This window comes from Microtus oregoni, unplaced genomic scaffold (assembly GCF_018167655.1).
Source record: "Microtus oregoni isolate MIOR12 unplaced genomic scaffold, Mior012 000016F_ref0000370, whole genome shotgun sequence".
NCBI lineage: Eukaryota > Metazoa > Chordata > Mammalia > Rodentia > Cricetidae > Microtus > Microtus oregoni.
Window position 1 is genome coordinate 19208333 of NW_024543075.1, and position 16635 is coordinate 19224967.

General features: G+C 48.7%; 1 protein-coding gene across 5 annotated transcripts in view; it reads right to left on the bottom strand.

Annotated features, from left to right (window-relative positions):
- LOC121457976 (katanin interacting protein) overlaps positions 1-16635 on the bottom strand; it is a 168820-nt gene that overhangs the window by 93934 nt on the left and 58251 nt on the right. For 4 of the 5 annotated variants that reach the window (XM_041667083.1, XM_041667085.1, XM_041667084.1 and 1 more), the window contains exons 3-5: positions 13994-14163; positions 12584-12681; positions 2895-3026 (exon numbers count right to left, since the gene is read on the bottom strand). In XM_041667083.1, the coding sequence (XP_041523017.1) occupies positions 2895-3026; positions 12584-12681; positions 13994-14163 (400 nt within the window). Of the gene's footprint in view, positions 1-2894; positions 3027-12583; positions 12682-13993; positions 14164-16635 lie in introns of those variants that run through there. The other variant, XM_041667086.1, reaches the window with a different exon arrangement.

A 16635-nucleotide genomic window follows, 5' to 3' on the forward strand; every position in this document is an offset into this window, starting at 1 on the left:
GAAGAAAGAAACGCTGGGGGAGGCTCAGTGGGTAAGGGTGCTAGTTGTGCAAGCCTGGTGACCTGAGTTTATCACCCAGAGCCCACGTAAAGGTAGAAAGAAAACTAAGTCCATAATGTTGACTTCTGACCTCCCAGAGGAGCTGCAGCATAAACGCACATATACATGTATACACGTGCGTGCACACATACACACAAACACACACACACACACACATATTAGAACAAAGGAAAAGAAAACAAACTCCATGTGTGCATTGTGTGCAAGTGTACACAGACCCCTTTCAACCAGCACGGGAAGCAGCAGGGTCCCAGCTCCTTCCCTTGGTCTCCCTTTTGAGCAAATAAGGAAGTGGAAACAGAACAGAGGTCAGAGTGGGTTTCCTGGACAGCATTCCCAGATCCTTTCTCTTTCTGTCTTTCGAATTTCAGCAGCACAGGAGCCACAGAGGTGAAGGCCCTGACTGAAACTGAGTCTGCAGGCAGGCCCACAGCTACCCAGTGCAGTTCAGCCATGGGGCGTGGTCTGCTTAGCAACTGAACTTTCACCGGCAATCACTCCAGAATTTTGCTTCTGTGTAACATGGAGAGGTGATATACCTATGCATTTTTTTCCTTTTTAAAGATTTGTTATGTATACAGTGTTCTGTCTGCATGTATGCCTGCTGGCCAGAACAGGGCACCAGATCTCATCATAGATGGTTGTGAGCTACCATGTGGTTCCTGGGAATTGAATTTAGGACCTCTGAAAGAGCAGCCAGTGTTCTTAACCTCTGAGCTTTCTCTCTCCAGATCCCATATTCATTCATTTTAATTATAAAATTTGTCTCCTTAGAACAGAGGTTCTGAGCCTTCCTAGTGCTTCAACCCTTTAATACAGTTCCTCATGTTGTGCTGACACCCAACCATAAAAATTGTTTTCATTGCTACTTCATAACTCTAATTTTGCTACTGTTGAAAATTGTAATGCAAATATCTGATATATAGGATATCTGGTATGTGACCCCTGTAAAAGGGTCGTTCAACCCCCAAGGGGTCACGACCCACAGGTTGAGAACTGCTGCCTTAGAACAAATTCCACTTTTTAAACCCCACTCCCACACTCCAGCCAAGGCCCACTATGCAACTCCTAGTCCACCCAACTGTCTCCTTATTCAACGTCTCAACTCATTTCATGTTCTCCTATTCACACAGTGCTGGCATGGTGCTCCCTGGAGCCCAGCCTCTTGCCAACTGCACAGACAGTTCCCTCTGCCTGGGATATTCTTCGCATTGCTTCTGCCTATGTGCTCTTGTGCAGCCTGCGAGAGGTGCTTTCCCCGACAGCATCATGCTGTCCATCTCCCTCTTCTGATTTTATTTAGTTTTGTTATGATTATTTTAGAAAGGGGTACCCTATGTAGCCCAGGCTGGCCTTGCTTAGGACCTTCCCGCTCTCTGAGCAGTGCAATTATAAATGTGTAGTACCATGCCCAGTTCCCTCTTCTGTTTCCTTTAGAGAACCTGCTGATCCCGAAATGATCTTATTTCATTCTGCCCTTTTCTGTCTCACCTAGAACATGAATTGGCTAAGAATAGGCACATCATGTGCTTTGTTGATTCCCGTGTCTATGGTGCTAAGAAAATGGGCCAAGGCTCAAGAATGCATTGTCAAGAAACACTAGTACCAGTACTGGAAATGGGATGGTGGGCTGAAGATGGGAGGGCAAATATGCACTGACCCCCCATCAGCTGTGGTACACACACGGCTGCAAGCTGCTGATACCCAAGCCTTTGGGTGTTCCATGGGTAGTCCGCTGACTGGGGTCACTGAGATACAGAATGCCTCACAGGACTAGGTACACATATACGCACAGGTGGGGTGTCATTCTCTGCCCGACCTCAGCCCCTTCAGGCTCCTTTCGAGCATTTATGGCCAGAGACAAATTCTACTCTTTTCTAGAATGCCTCCCCAGTTAAGTTACTCTTCTCTGCCAGGCCTGACCTGTTGTGGAAAATTACTGTAACTATGTAAAGGCGTGTTACATTTGTTTATTGTGCATTTGTTTAACTATGTAAAGATGGGTTGCTGTCTCACCTTGTTTGCCTAAGGCACCTAATAAAAGCTCAACAACCAATAGCTAGGCAGTAGAGTGATAGGTATGGCTGTCAGGCAGACAGAATAAGAGAGGGAGAGAAGGAGAGAACGAGGGAGAAAGAAAGACACCTGAGACCATCCAGCCAGCTGCCAGCCAGTAAGACACTGGAGTAGGACATACAGAATGAAATATAAAAGGCTCTGAGGCAAAATGTAGCTGATGAGAAATTGGAAATTAAGTTATAAGAGCTAGCGAGAGACGAGCCTAAGCTAAGGCCAAGCATTCATAATTAATATTACATCTCAGTGTCATGATTTGGGAGCTGGTTGGTGGCCCAAAAGAACGCCTGCTACACTGGCCTCCCCTCTTAGCCCCTTCTCCATTTAGAGTGATTGGATGCCAGCCGACCCACCCATGAGCACAGATGTGTGGCCCATGCTCTATGTATTAAAATATGTAACAAAATGTGTGAGATAAGGGCAGACAAGATGGCTCAGCAGGTAGAAGTGCTTGCTTGCACAAGCCTGATGACCTGAGTTCAATCCCAGGCACCCACAGACCAACTGACTCCTCAACGTTGTCCTTTGACCGGCACATGTGCACATGTGCTTCATTGCGTCTCTCTCTCTCTCTCTCTCTCTCTCTCTCTCTCTCTCACACACACACACACACACACACATACACACACACACATACACAGAGTTTCTCAATATGTGAGATGTGGGAAGGACAATGGTCAAAGTAGGTATTGGAAAGAACACTGCACTAGACCTCAATTTTGTGGGAGCCCCAAGTACAGGCTGTGGCCAGACCCTACCTGTGTGTGATCCGCAGCGGCATCCCTGGCCTTGTCAGTCACATCCTTAGATGACTCCAAATCTTCTGAATAATCCAGAGGAGGTTCAATGTGAAGCCGAGGGCCAGCTTCAGTTCTGATCTGCACGGATTTCTGGACACAGAAATTCAGAGTGTTGACATGAGAAGAGATGCCATTCTGCTCAAAGACAGCTGTCTAAAGAATGAGATTCAAGGGGTACTGTTCCTGAGTAGGGAAGGATTTTGACTAGCTTTTTTAAAGATCATGTCTCTTTAGGCTGTCCTCAAACTCCTGCCTCAGTCTCCCAAGTACTGGAATCCCCAATGCAGCCCCGTCCTCAGTCTCCCGAGTATTGGAGTCCCCACTGCACCCGAGTACTGGAATTCCCACTGCAGCCCCTGTCCTCAGCTCAGCAGGTTTGCAGTGTTGTACCTTCTATGCTTATTTTTCCCTTATATTTGCGAAGTATATTTGCAGTAGAAATTTTCAGAGTTTTAGTGATTATTTTTCAGTAGAATTTTTATTGGTGTTAGACTTTCCCAAAGAGCCTCATGAAAGCCGGGTGGTGCACGCCTTTAATCCCAGCACTTGAGAGGCACAGGCAGGCGGATCTCTGAGTTTGAGGCCAGTCTGCTCTACAGAGCGAGTTTCAGGACAGGCTCCAAAACTACAGAGAAACCCTGTCTCGAAAATAAATAAATAAAAAAAATAAAGCCTTGTGAGCTAACTGAGCCTGTGTTTGGGAAAGTTTGGCTGACATGCCGTAGGTATGTTAAACTGAAAGGCACAGAATGTTTGCAAAGCTTTTTGGACTACACAAGCTGTCCTTGCTGCAGCATCTCTTCTTTCAAGCATTCTTTGCATCTTTCTTAGAGAAACAAATACCTGTGCCAGGTGTTGGGGGCTATCAACCACTCCATAATTCTATTTCCCTTTCTTCCCCTGTATGCACATCACCCCCCCCCCACCAACACACATACACAGAGCCCACCTTTGTACAGCTAGCGAGGACCAAAGGGCCCATAAGAACAACAAATGGTGCAGGTCACGGGGAGTGATGCGAGTGCCTCATGCCCCGCTCAGCTAGCATTTGGAGTTGAAGGAGACCTTCCCCTATTGCCCCCAGATGTTGCAACATCAGACCACATAGAAAGCTTTGACACTTGGATTTTTATCCTGAGTAGAGTGGGCTGAATTGGTGATACAAGGAAGGCCAGCAGAGGCGGTGGCAGCTGCAGCCACTGGCCAAAAAAACCCAGAGAGTTCCAGAGAGTGGGTGGGGAGACGACTGAGGACAGCGCAGTATGGAGAAGAAATAGCAGGCTGTGAGCTAAGGCTATGGAAGGCACAAGAGATGGTAGGCAAGATGCTGCAGGCCTTGGTCTCTAGAAGAGTTTTTGGGAGCTGCCCACCTCAAAAACTCATGGTTTTGAGAGCTATACCACCAGCCGCGGTAGCTACTGAGAATCCCAGAGTGGCTGGCTCAGAGGTTGAGCACATGCTGCTGCCTGATTGCTTAGAGCTCAGTATCTCACTGGCTTCCAAGTGCCTGACTCCTGGCAATTGGTTCTCAGAACAGGAGGCCTCTCATCTGAACTGCCTCTGACTTCTAAAACCTGGAGTCATAAGTCTCTGTTTCTCAGGGCTCTGAGACTGTCAGTCCAGCCTGCAAGCCTGCCTGTCTGTCCTGCCCTTTGTCTTTTGGAGAAGCACCTGAGTTCTACGCCAGGCCCAAAGCTGCCAGTATTAGAAGCTACTCCCTGCTCACTCATGATTTCCACATGAACAGAACAAAAGGACTCAGCCAGCTGACAGGTGACATCAGTTGTCATACCATGCAAGCCACTGTTAGCAAACCCAGACCTTACTTGATATACCAACATACAAGGCTCCCACACTGATTCCTGCACATTCTATCACGTGTGACTGTGAGCCAATTGGAGCCACTGCCAGGGCCCTGTCAGTCCAGCTGAGTCCATAGAAACCCCTTCCTGTGTCTCTGAGGGCTTGCTTGCCTCTCTGCCCTGAGTCCAGGTGTGGCTCAAGGGTGAGAATGGAACAGGCCACTGTCTATGAGAGCAAGGAAGATGTGCCAATAAAGAAACAAGAAGGGCCATTTTAATGCCTGTGATGGTTCTCCACACACCCTCATTGTGCCACCTTCCCTCTTCACGCCACAGCCCAGGGCTAGCTCTAACTGTGATGGCTTCCTTCTAGACTCGGATACTTTGTTCTTCTCTCCAGGCCAAGGAATGCTATGCTTTTCTCCCTGGGCCACTCAGCAACATTGTAACACTGGGGCCTATTGGCCAGGAGGAGAAGAGGGAGAAAAGGAAGTGACAGATCACAGACAGAGTTCCGTCAGGCCAAGCAGGAGGTAGCCAGATCACCAGTCACCCAGACTCTTTAAGGCCTTCTGGTTCTTTCTCTAGAAAGGGAGGGCTTGGACCAGGACTTTGCTACTTCTGAATGCTGCCTGTGGACCTGTAGTGTTAACCTTTCTGTCCCCTCTTTCCTAAAACTCCAGACAAGCCTGGATACACACTGCCTGTCTGCCCTGTCCTTTGCTCTGGAGAAAACATCTTAGCTCTTACTTGTGAACCCCTGCCAGCCACAGATCCACCAATCCTAGAACTGAGTTCCTCAGGGGAAGATGGGACATGTGACAGAAGCCAGAGCTGCAGACACCACCTCCCTCTCCTGCCCACTCTACTAGGAGATAGTTCTTGGAAGCAGAAGAGTACTGTAAGTGAGGTGCTGTTGGGGCTATCATGGCACCCTGGGGCACAGGAAAGGCCCAGCTGAGAGGCAGAGATTGAGGCCTGCCTGAAAGGAAGCTGCAAATGACAGTGGGAGCTGCAATTTGGCTGGCCTCTGGGTTGGCACATCCACAGAAGGAACTCTACATCCAGCAAGGAGCCAGGATCATAGCCCTTCAGCAACTGCCCAGCCTCCTCCCTGCAGCTCAGCACAGCAGAACTCCGCAATGATAGCCAATATGCAAACACAGCTTTGCGGGCAGCCCTAAGGCCCTAAGTCAGCAGGCCCTCGTGGCTCTAGCTGCACTAAGTCCCAGACACCAGTGTCCTACCCAAGTCCACTCAGCACCATGGTGAACACTGCAGCTTATGAAGCAACAGTTCTGAAATTAACTCTGTGGTCCAGAAAGTGCTCACAATACTGAGTGGGTGCCCAGAGGGTAATAAATAGCCGCCATCTGGCCTGCTCTCCCACCCGAGCCTGGGGAGCCTCCTCTGCCCACAACCTGGGGGACGGCCCCACCCACACCAAGGCTGGCAGATTCCAACCCAGCACCAGCCACATGCATGCTACTGGCCTCCCACCTTCCACCTTGCATGGAAGGATGACGTTGCTCCAGGCTGGCTCCCCGATTGGCATGTTGCTTTACCAGGAGTGGGTGTTTATGAGTGGCTGCTCTTTCCTGCCTACTTGCAAACCCAGACCCTGCCAGACCTTTGCAGTACCTATCCTGGAGGAGGATTTAAAAGCCTTTCCACACAAACCTCCCAAAGCTGCTCACTTTGAGCTCAGCCCACACTCCACCCAGTTCATGCCCGGAGTTATTTGTGTGTCTTTGCACCTCCTCATAAAGTGTTCTAAGAGGGTGCATTCAAGTGTACTGTCAAACACGAAAAGAGCGAGCACAGGATGCCCTGCATGCTTGGACAGGTTGTGTGATATGTTAATGGCGCCCTCTAGAGGTGGAACGGCTCTACAAAGGCCCCCAAAGCAGGCTGGAGTGAGGAGCTGATCTTTGATCAGCTCTTCCCAGGTTTGTCAGCTCTTGACAAGGTCACAAGTCAGAAAGCAACAAGGGGACCCAGCTTCACAACCTAGAGGTGAGCTGTATTGTAGATGCTCATATGACTGCAGCCACCCAGGAAGCAGATGTTGCAGTGAGGGACAGCCAAAGCCACTTGCATCCCACAGCAAATCTTCTATGGAGACCTTTCCTGAGAGTCTAGCCCACAGTAAATCACTGGAAGGCCAATCCCTTCACTACCGATTTAATGCCGGGAGCCAGTGATGTTCATCAAAGCTGACAGCATTTTGGTAAACGGCGGCTCTGTTGATTAGGCCACTGTCTACCCAAGTATTACAAGGCTGAGGAAGCCATAAATCTTAATCCACTGATGGCGGCAGAGAGATCTAAGGCCCAGAAGCAGCAAGGGAAAGGCTAGCAGGGACGGATGCCAAAATATCACCCGCAGGCTGCTCCACAGTGAAGGTGGTGGCTTGGGGGCCTGCCACATTCATCCAGTCAACCTCTAGAGCCCCGAGCTCCACTACTGACCAGGCTATGACCAGCAGAAGTGATAGTGTGACGACCCCACTGGCCCTTTACTGTGGCCTCTGCAAAACAAGAGAAACCCTGAAACTGGGACAGGGACATAACCCCATTCCTGGTGGGGTGGCTTTTAAGAATTGACCACTGGTTACTATGGCATTGTTAGCTTAACTGCCTGCCTCCTTTTGGTTATTCCCAAGCACAGGAACATCATGGGTGTTTCTAGAGACTCCTGGAAAAAATGAGCTTCAGGCCTATTCTCCTGGGAAAGCTCTTTCTATTGCAATAACTAGGCACCAAAGTGCCTCCCACTTACTGGTCTAGACCCAGAAGGGAACCCGACCCTGCAGGAAGAGGTGAGACTGTCAGACTGAGACAAGGACCTGAGAAGTGAGGAAACCCAGGAGCAGACAGCAGTAGCTCAGGAGGTGCCATGTGTTGCTGTCAACAAAGCTAAGACTATACAATGACAATGAAGTCCTTGTTTTCCAGGCCATGGCCAGCAGAAGTGATAGTGTGACCTCACTGGCCCTTTGTGGTGAGCCCTGCAGTCTAAAAGAAACCCTGAAACTGGAACAGGGCCAGGGCCCCATTCCTGGTAGGGTGGCTTTTAAGAACTGGCCACTGGGGACCCTGCCTCCTTAACCACCTGCTTCTATCTGGCTACCCCCAAAGAAGAGGAGCCCAGTCAAAAGGATGGAAACAGCTGGGCATGGTGTCTCAAATCTGTAACCTCAGCATGAAAGAGGTACACAAAGAGGATCAAGACTTCAAGGGTAAACCTGGCCGTGGTGGTGTATACCTTTAATCCTAGCACTCAGGAGGCAGAGGCAGGAGGATCTCTGTGAGGTCAAAGCCAGCCTGGTCTACGAGAGCTAGTTTCAGGACAGGCTCCAAAGCTACAGAGAAATACTGTCTCAAAAAAACAAACAAACAAACAAAACAAAACAAAAAAGGACAGCAACTACTTAGTGAGTTCAAGGCCAGCATGGGCTATGAGACCCTATTTCAAATTTTTTTAAAGTAAATAAACAATTAAAAATCTAAGACTCCAGAAGCATGGGGGCAAAGACTGGCCCCTCCCTCTTCTGTGAACCCAAAGATTTGTCTCTGGAACTTTCTTTTTTTTTTTTTTTTTGGTTTTTCGAGACGGGTTTCTCTGTGGCTTTGGAGCCTGTCCTGGAACTAGCTCTTGTAGACCAGGCTGGTCTCGAACTCACAGAGATCCGCCTGCTCTCTGGAACTTTCTACCTTGGAGATACTTTCCACTTAACTCCACTTCCTAGGGCCAGAGGCGGTCAATGAGCTTCTTATCCTGGTGACAGTAATAACACTGATGCGGAACACCAAGACTAGACTGCCCAACTCCAGAGTATTAGCTCATAAGCTGTAGTCACGCCCTTGCTCCTAGGCTGTTCAAGGCCAGGCAGGATTAGCACCAGGTGACCTTGAGTCACACACTCCACCAAGGCCAACTACAACCAACAGTCAACTCCCACAGCTCCCACAGCTCCCACAGGCCACAGCCTGAGCAACAGGGATGAGCTGAGACACTCAGATAGTTTCTCTTGGATGTTTCAACCGATCCAGGAGTGAGAAACTAACCTGGAGGGGTGCAGGGGGTTAGTGGAGCCAGAGGAAAGGGTACGGAGTGGGGCTGTGGAAAGGGGCAGAGGAGAGCTGTGTGAATTCAGGAACACAGCCTCAGAGCTCCTGGGAGCCTGGGGCAAGGGGAGTTATGGGGTGGATAGAACAGTCCCATCTGCACACAGCAGTTAAGAGCTTTCCAAAGGCAGCTCTACCATCGTGGTGCTTCCCCGAGCCCTTCCACTCAGTCTGCTGCCCATATCCTCAGCCTGTGTGATCAGCCATGCAACTGTAACCCAGGCCCCCAGCTCTGCCTCTCTATCATCATGCACTGACCCCTGCTAACATCTTCCATCACACTCCACTGTGTCTTTCCAAGGAGACCATGATCCTCACATTCAGGTCTGCTCCATGGGTCCTGGGCACCTCTGCTGCCTGCCACTGTCCCTCTGGCATGCATGGCTCTCCTTCATTGCACCTGTCATTCACTTGCTGGCCACTGCTGTCCTGTCCTGTCCTGCACTCCTATCTCCTGAGTTCCAGGGCAGCAAGGCTGGCCTGCCTCACTTGCAGCCCATAACCCAGCACTAAGGATCCAAATCTTCAGGGTGCTCCATAAATGTCCAGGACTAAGCAGAGGAAGTGAGATCAGACATGCCAACGCAGAAGAGACAATGCAGCAGACAAGAGACTGCTGAGCAGTTATAAGGACTGGGGTTTGGATTCTAGCTCCACAGAACATGAAGGACCTTCTGAGCAAAGGCACAGTGGACTATGGCAGAGAGGTATTCCTCCAGCTCTGAGGGAGCCAAGACAGGAGAATGTCTGGTACATGCTCTGTCCCAGCCTAGCTGAGAAAATGCAAGTCCTAGCCGGGTGGTGGTGGCGCACGCCTGTAATCCCAGTACTCGGGAGGCAGAGGCAGGCGGATCTCTGTGAGTTCGAGGCCAGCCTGGTCTACAAAGGGAGTTCCAGGACAGGCTCCAAAGCTACAGAGAAACCCTGTCTCAAAAAACCAAAAAAAGAAAAAAGAAAATGCAAGTTCTGGGTTCATTTGAGAGAGCCTTCCTCAAAGGGTAAGCAGAGAGGAGTACAGCTGAGACCTTCTTCTGGCCTCTGCTCACATGTACTCTTTCCCCTTCTCCACAAATAAAAAAGAATTAGAAATGTGAGAATGAGTGGCCTGGAGACCTCTAGACTGAGAAACCCTCAACCCCTCCACTAACCCCAACAATGACCCACACTACCAATCCACCACCTCTGTGCCAGGCACGGCAGAAACGCCCACAGGCACTGGCTGGGCGATCTTCATTAGCTACCTTCTGAGGCAGGCATCCTTATCGACCATCTTCTAGATGAAAAAGCAGACACCAAGAAGATGGCCAAGGTATAACCAGGAAGCTGCAAGCACTGGCCTCATCATAACCTCACCTGCCACCAGGGGGACCTAGCTGAAGAAGTGCACTGCTCACAGACCATCTGTGACACACCACACACAGCCCCATGAAGTTGTGAGATAATAAAAACAAAGCTTAGCGAGGTCCACTACAGCTCCAAATCACACAGCAAAGAAGCATCCCAAAGCCCATCCTCTTTCTTTCCCAGGAGCCACAAGTTCAAACACCCTGCAGAAGCAGGTGGGGAGAGGAAGTGTGGTAGAAGAAACAGCGCATAAGCCAAATGATGACATGCCTTCTGCTCAGCCTGGGGGCTGAGACCCTGGGGGTGCTATCAGTGGCCTGTCAAGGCTCGGGGTCTGCGTGCAAAGGAGGTCCAGCCACTCACGTTGCCTTGGACAGGGGAAGAGATGCAAGGAGAGGAGAGGGCTAGGTCACGGTTATTTCTGAGCACTGTCCTGAGGGCAATAGACTCTATCCCACACAGGCCAGGCCACAGAACAGGATCTGTCTTGGCATCCCTGAGGCTGGCCCACTCTCCCAGTTGTCCTGGGCACCAATTCTCCTGGCAGGCTAGAGCAGACAGCTGTGCAATGCGGGCTGGAGGCCCCCTCCGAGCCAGCCCAGATCATCGGCTCCAGAACTATGCGCGCAGCCTGGTCAGCTTTCTACTCAAACAGCCGTCCCAATTGTTAGGCACTGAGTGACCCCTAACTGCTGCAGTGCAGAAGGGCAATTATGGCAGAGTGGCTTTGGGAGGCGAGGGGAAATTAGCCCTGATTAAGTCTTGTGAAGTGGGGAGCCACAGGAGAGACGGGAGGGATGCTAATTAATCTTAGGCCAAGTCTTTTAAATTGGACAGACTCTGGGGCCAGCCATTAAGTCACAGTCTAAGACACAAATATGGCTCGTGATAATAGAAAACCCTCCAAACAAGCAGAAGAGCTGTGTGGAGTGAGGCAGGCAAGAAAGGCCTCATTAACAAGAAATTAACATTCATGGCTGGGGACAGACACAAGCGCCCAGGCTGGGGCCCTGTGGGCCTGCTCTTCAGACCCCAGCTAATGCAGGCACAACTGTTTCCACTACGCATAGGTATGAAGACTAAGGAGTCTGCAGCATCAGGCCCCTTCCACACCCCAACCCAGCTTCTTCCTTTAGGGGTCATGTAACCCAGAACAAGTACTTTTTGTTCTCTGGGCCTCAATTTCTACAGCAGCACCATGAGGACACACATCAACCAGTTGGGTTGCTGTAAAGACATGGTAGGTAGCAAGCACGTGAAAACCTTTACTGCAGTCAACTCTAAAACGCAATGCCCAGGGCTGGAGAGATGGCTCAGAGCCTAAGAGCACTGGCAGCTCTTCCAGAGGTCCTGAGTTCAATTCCCAGCAACCATGTAGTGGCTCACAACCATCTGTCATGAGATCTGGTGCCCTCTTCTGGCATGGAGGTGTACATGCAGTAGGAACGTTGTATGCATGATAAATAAACAAACAAACAAACAAATAAATAAATAAATAAATAAATCTTTTAAAAAAAAACAAAACGCAACGCTCAATTTCCCAATTTCCTCCATACCCAGATTAACAAGGACACTGAGCCCCTGCCTAAGCCTTCCAATCTGTGTTGTATATGATCCCTGAGGCCGTCTGAACCTGCAAAAGGTACAACGGGAACCAAACCCCCATGATTCAACCTCAGTACACACATGGCATAGAGAGACACTTGGGTACATTAGGCAGCCCCATAGAAAACCAGAACCATCCCCAAGGGAAGCTAGCAAGGGACCATAGCAAAGTCTAGTTGAGGAAGAATACAGAACTCAGAGCCAAGGATCTGGTTCTAAGTCAGGACTCTGGCACTTCTTAGCCATAACCTTGTATAGGTCCCTGAGTTTTTCTGAGCACCTGTCTCCTCTGTTCCCTAATAAGAGTGGACAACGTGAAAAGCCAGACTCTGGGTGTGCTGAGTGCAAAGTAGAGAGGTTGTGTGTAGCTGGGACAGTACTGGGACTCAGGGCCAGGACTCAGAAATGCAGGCTATGTCTCAGCAACATTGGCAGCCACCCAAAAGGGCACTTCAGTTCACCAGGTTCACCAGGGTTCTGTCCTCATCATTTACTTTATCTCTGATTATGCCTGGCATATGGTAGCTCTTCAATAAAAAGAAGTGGATAAATGAGCCTGAGTCTGCTCTTACTGCACTCCCCTGTGGACTCTGGAGGTCCCAGGTAGAGGGAGTACCCTACAGCGAGGCAGGTACCCCAGAAACCAGTACATGCAGACATGCCCTACAGCCACCAAGCCCACAGGGGCTTAAAGACTCAACTGGCCCATTCCTCATCCTAATCAAGTGCCAGAGCCATGGTCCCGGCTCTGTTCCTGTTCCCAGACCTGGTGCCATCCTCGGCGCTGGACCTTTCCAGGTGCTGTCCTTGAGCTGCGTCTTAAGACTTCTTCAGCTTCTCTGAACAGGGTTCTTCGTCCACAATCTGCAGCAGAGACAGGGAAGGGGCAGGTGAGACATGGAAGACAAGTTCACACTGATGGCTGCTCTGAACTCTACATCTGCAATCCAGGCCAGCTGCCCAAAGTCATGTATACGAGGGATACATCGTCCTATTGAAGCGAGCTGCAAGCAAGCCAATACCCAGCAGCAAAGTGTATGAGTTGCAGAATGTCCGTTCTGCAAAATGGCATGTCTAATAGCTTATCAGGTAGCTCTGCAGACACAAAGAGCCATTACCAAAACATAGATGTAACGGCAGGACGCCATGTGTAAAAGACGGTGGATGGAAACATAGTTGAAGAATGAGTGAATATACTGCAGGGTTCCAAGTTCAGGTAATCCTGTTCCCCGTAACTCCTCCACCAGCAGCCTGCCCACAATAAAAGCTACAAAGCCATGGCATTCCCTCTTAGACACAGAGGGTACAAAGCTCCTGGTAAACCGTGTGTTTAAAATACTACAGTGGCTCTCTTAAGGGAATATTTTGGGATATCACTTTCTCCCTTTGTCCTTTTGTTGTTGATTTTGTATATAATGTATATAATGACTTGGAAGCTTCCCACACCTATAAAGCAATGAATTCTAATAATACAGAGAGACCAAGCAGATTCCTCAGAGTGACACAGCCAACCTGAAGCCTGGTCCCATTTGTTAAACCATTCTATCCATTCAATACTAAATCATGTTCCAGTTTGCCTACAGGTAGACTAGGTGGGGAATTTTTCCATCCCACTTATAGGCTCTCGGAGGACACATGAAATCCCTTTAAAGCATGAAGGGGCTGGATTAACTAAATGTAAAAACGAACAGTGGAATAAAACATTTCATAGGTGTTAGGTATTAAAGTTAATATGTGCATATCAGGTATTATTTAAAATAGCCCTTAAAATCATGGACATTAGAGCCTCGGGTAATAGAAAAACTGAAATTTCTTGCTCTAGCTGCCTATGGTTTGGGACGTGGAGGCCACATCTAGCTTGAAAAGGAGTAAAAAGGGATTTAAGCCTGGAGTGGCTGCTGAACACATGTGAGGCCCTGGGCTCCATCTCCAGCACCTTCAAGAGTGTTTCTCTGCCTTGCTCTTGGGCTATCTTTCTGGACAGATGGGCACAGTTAACACATTTGCTAGTGAGCTCACATAGACAGGGTGTTTCCAAAGTCTCTAACTTATGTCTTTAATTTTCTTTTGCAGTGTTCTGTTTGTGCCAGGCAGGTGCTCTAACACTGAGCTACATCCCATCCCTTAATTTTCAACTAAAAACACTGCTGCCTGGCATGGGAGGGTCTGCACTCACCTTGTGACCCCTCAGCCTGGGAGGCACTTCTGGAGAAGTCTGTGTGCACAGCTTTCCGTGGGGATGTCTTCAGCTCCGAATTGGCCCCATTGACATAGACAGAGAAACCTTGCTCCAAGTGCTCCAGCCTCAGCTGCACGGGATCCTTGGCCTTTAAATGCTTTAATAGTCTGGAAGAAAAAGATTGCCTGCCTGGATCCCAGCAGTGTCATCACTTTGACAAAGTGATGACAATGTTTCTGTGATACTTTTAAGAATGGTCCCCAGAGGCTCATACATTTGGATACATTTGGTAGAACTTTTTGGGAAGGATTAGGAAGCATGGTCTTGTTGGAGGAAGTGTGTAACCAGAGGCAGACTTTGAGGTTTCAGAAGACCCCCACCATGCCCAGTGTGCTGCATCTCTGCATCATGTGTGTGGATCAGGATGTGAGCTCTCAGATGCAGTTCCAGTGCAATGCTGACCTGCCTGCAGCCATGCTCCCCACCAAGATGGTAAAAGGATTCTGATAGCTCTGAAACTGTAAACCCAATCAAACATTTTCTTTTTATAAGTTGCTTGTTCATGGTGTTTTACTACAACATTAAAAAAGTAACTAAAACCAAAGCTGGTATCTGGGAATGGATTATTGCTGTGAAAGGCTTGATCATGTTGTTTTTTGGAGGAATATGGAAGATTTGGGGACTTTGGAACAGAAAAGCAATTGAATGCTGTAAACAGAGCTTAATGGGCCATTCTAGTAGGAGCTTGGAAGACAGTGGTGCTGAGAGAAATGTGAACTGGGAGGGCCCGGCTCTGGGTTTCAGAGGAGAACAATATTAGCAATTGAACTAGAGACCATTCTTGTGATATTTTGACAAAGAATGAGGCTGTTCTCTTCCCTGGTCCTAAGAATCTACCTGAGGCTATATTGAAAAGCTTTTGAACTAATTTTGTTGGCAGAGAAGATGCCAGGATGGCCTGGTATTGATTCTGTCACATGGGTTCAAGCGATCACTCTTATGCAGCAATGAAAAAGAGCAAGCAGGGCAAAAAAGAAACATAAAATGTCCAGTTTGAGGAGCAAAGAACCCCAGGAAATGTAATGTGGGAGCCAAGGCATTTGTTGAAGGAGATGAGGAGAGCACAGATGAGCATGGAATAAAGGAAGAGCTGCCCTCAGCTAGACCCCACCTAGCTAATCCTGCAATTTCTAAAAGGAAAAGGTCCAAGGGATTTCCTCTACCTAAAAAACACCTACAAAGGAAAGCTTATGCAAATGTGATCAAGGAGGTGCCAGGATCCATCCCAAGCAGGCAGCAGGGTTTGGCAGTGTCTACCACATGGTTCTGGCTTTAGAGTCATAAAAGATACCAAAGAAAAGAGGTTGTGGTCCCTTACTCTATGGCTAAAGAGAGCTACCAAGGCAATGCTTGTGGCAGGGAATCCCTACATAGAGACCCAGAAAGGACATTGTATGAAAATACAAAAATGAATCCTGTATTGCTTTGGAGATCCCAGGATTTGAAGATGCCAGAACTGTGGGATGTCTGCCAGGAGGAGCTGCACACAGTGGAACTGGCCCAAGGAAAAGAAGAGTGTTGCAGTCAGTGAGGCTGGAAGGGTACCACTATCTGAGCTCTTTGACATCATACATGGAGTTAGAGGATCTGGAATTTTCCTTCCTGGATTTCAGTCTTGCTTTGGTCCAGTATTTCCTCACTCTGCCCCTATTCCTCCATTTTGGAATCATAATGTATATTCTGTGCTATTGTATGTAGGAAACATGTAATCTGCTTTTTGATTTTTATAAGGAGTTAGAATCAAGAGACTGCGCTGAGTCTCGGAGGAGACTTTTTGGACTTGTTTTGCTTTGTTTGTGTTTTTTGGGATAGTGTTTCTCTGTACACTGTGGGGGCCAGCCATGATAGGCTAAGTCTGGGCAGGTCACCCAAAGGAAGTTCTTTACTTCCAACCATTATCGTCTGCCAGAGTAGAACTTGGCCCTCGATCAATTTAATGAGAGGCCCAAGTCTCAGTAGTTTACCCTGAAGCAATACCTGGTAGCAGGAAAAAACCAGAAGCTGAAATATCCCAACCTCCATCCAAGAACAGACCATTCAAAGGAAATGCCTAAGTTACAACCGCTGTAGATAGGATCACCTGCCAGCACATACTCACCAGGACACCCCTAGACAAATGTCAGCCAATCAGGGGTCCTGAACCTCAGAGAACCTGCACCCCCACCTTTACTACTATAAGAACCCAATTCTAATTGAGCTCGGGGCTCTCTGTTTATTCCAATACATTGGACATGCAGAGAGACAGAGTTTGCAATCTTGATTAAAACAAAGGCTCTTTGCTTTTACATATGAGACTCGGTCTCCTTGTTGGCCTTGAGGGGACTTCACGAATTTGGGCATAACATGCACCCCTGTAGACCAGCTGGCTTCAGAGATCTGCCTGCCTCTGCCTCCTGAGTGCTGAGAATTAAGGTGTGCACCACCACATCAAGCTGACTTTTGTTGTTGTTGTTGTTGTTCAAGACAGGGTTTCATTGTGTAACAGCTCTGACTGTACTAGAACTCACTTTGTAGATCACAGAAATCCACCTGCCTCTGCCTCCTGAGTGCTGGGATTAAAGGTATGAGCCACCACCACC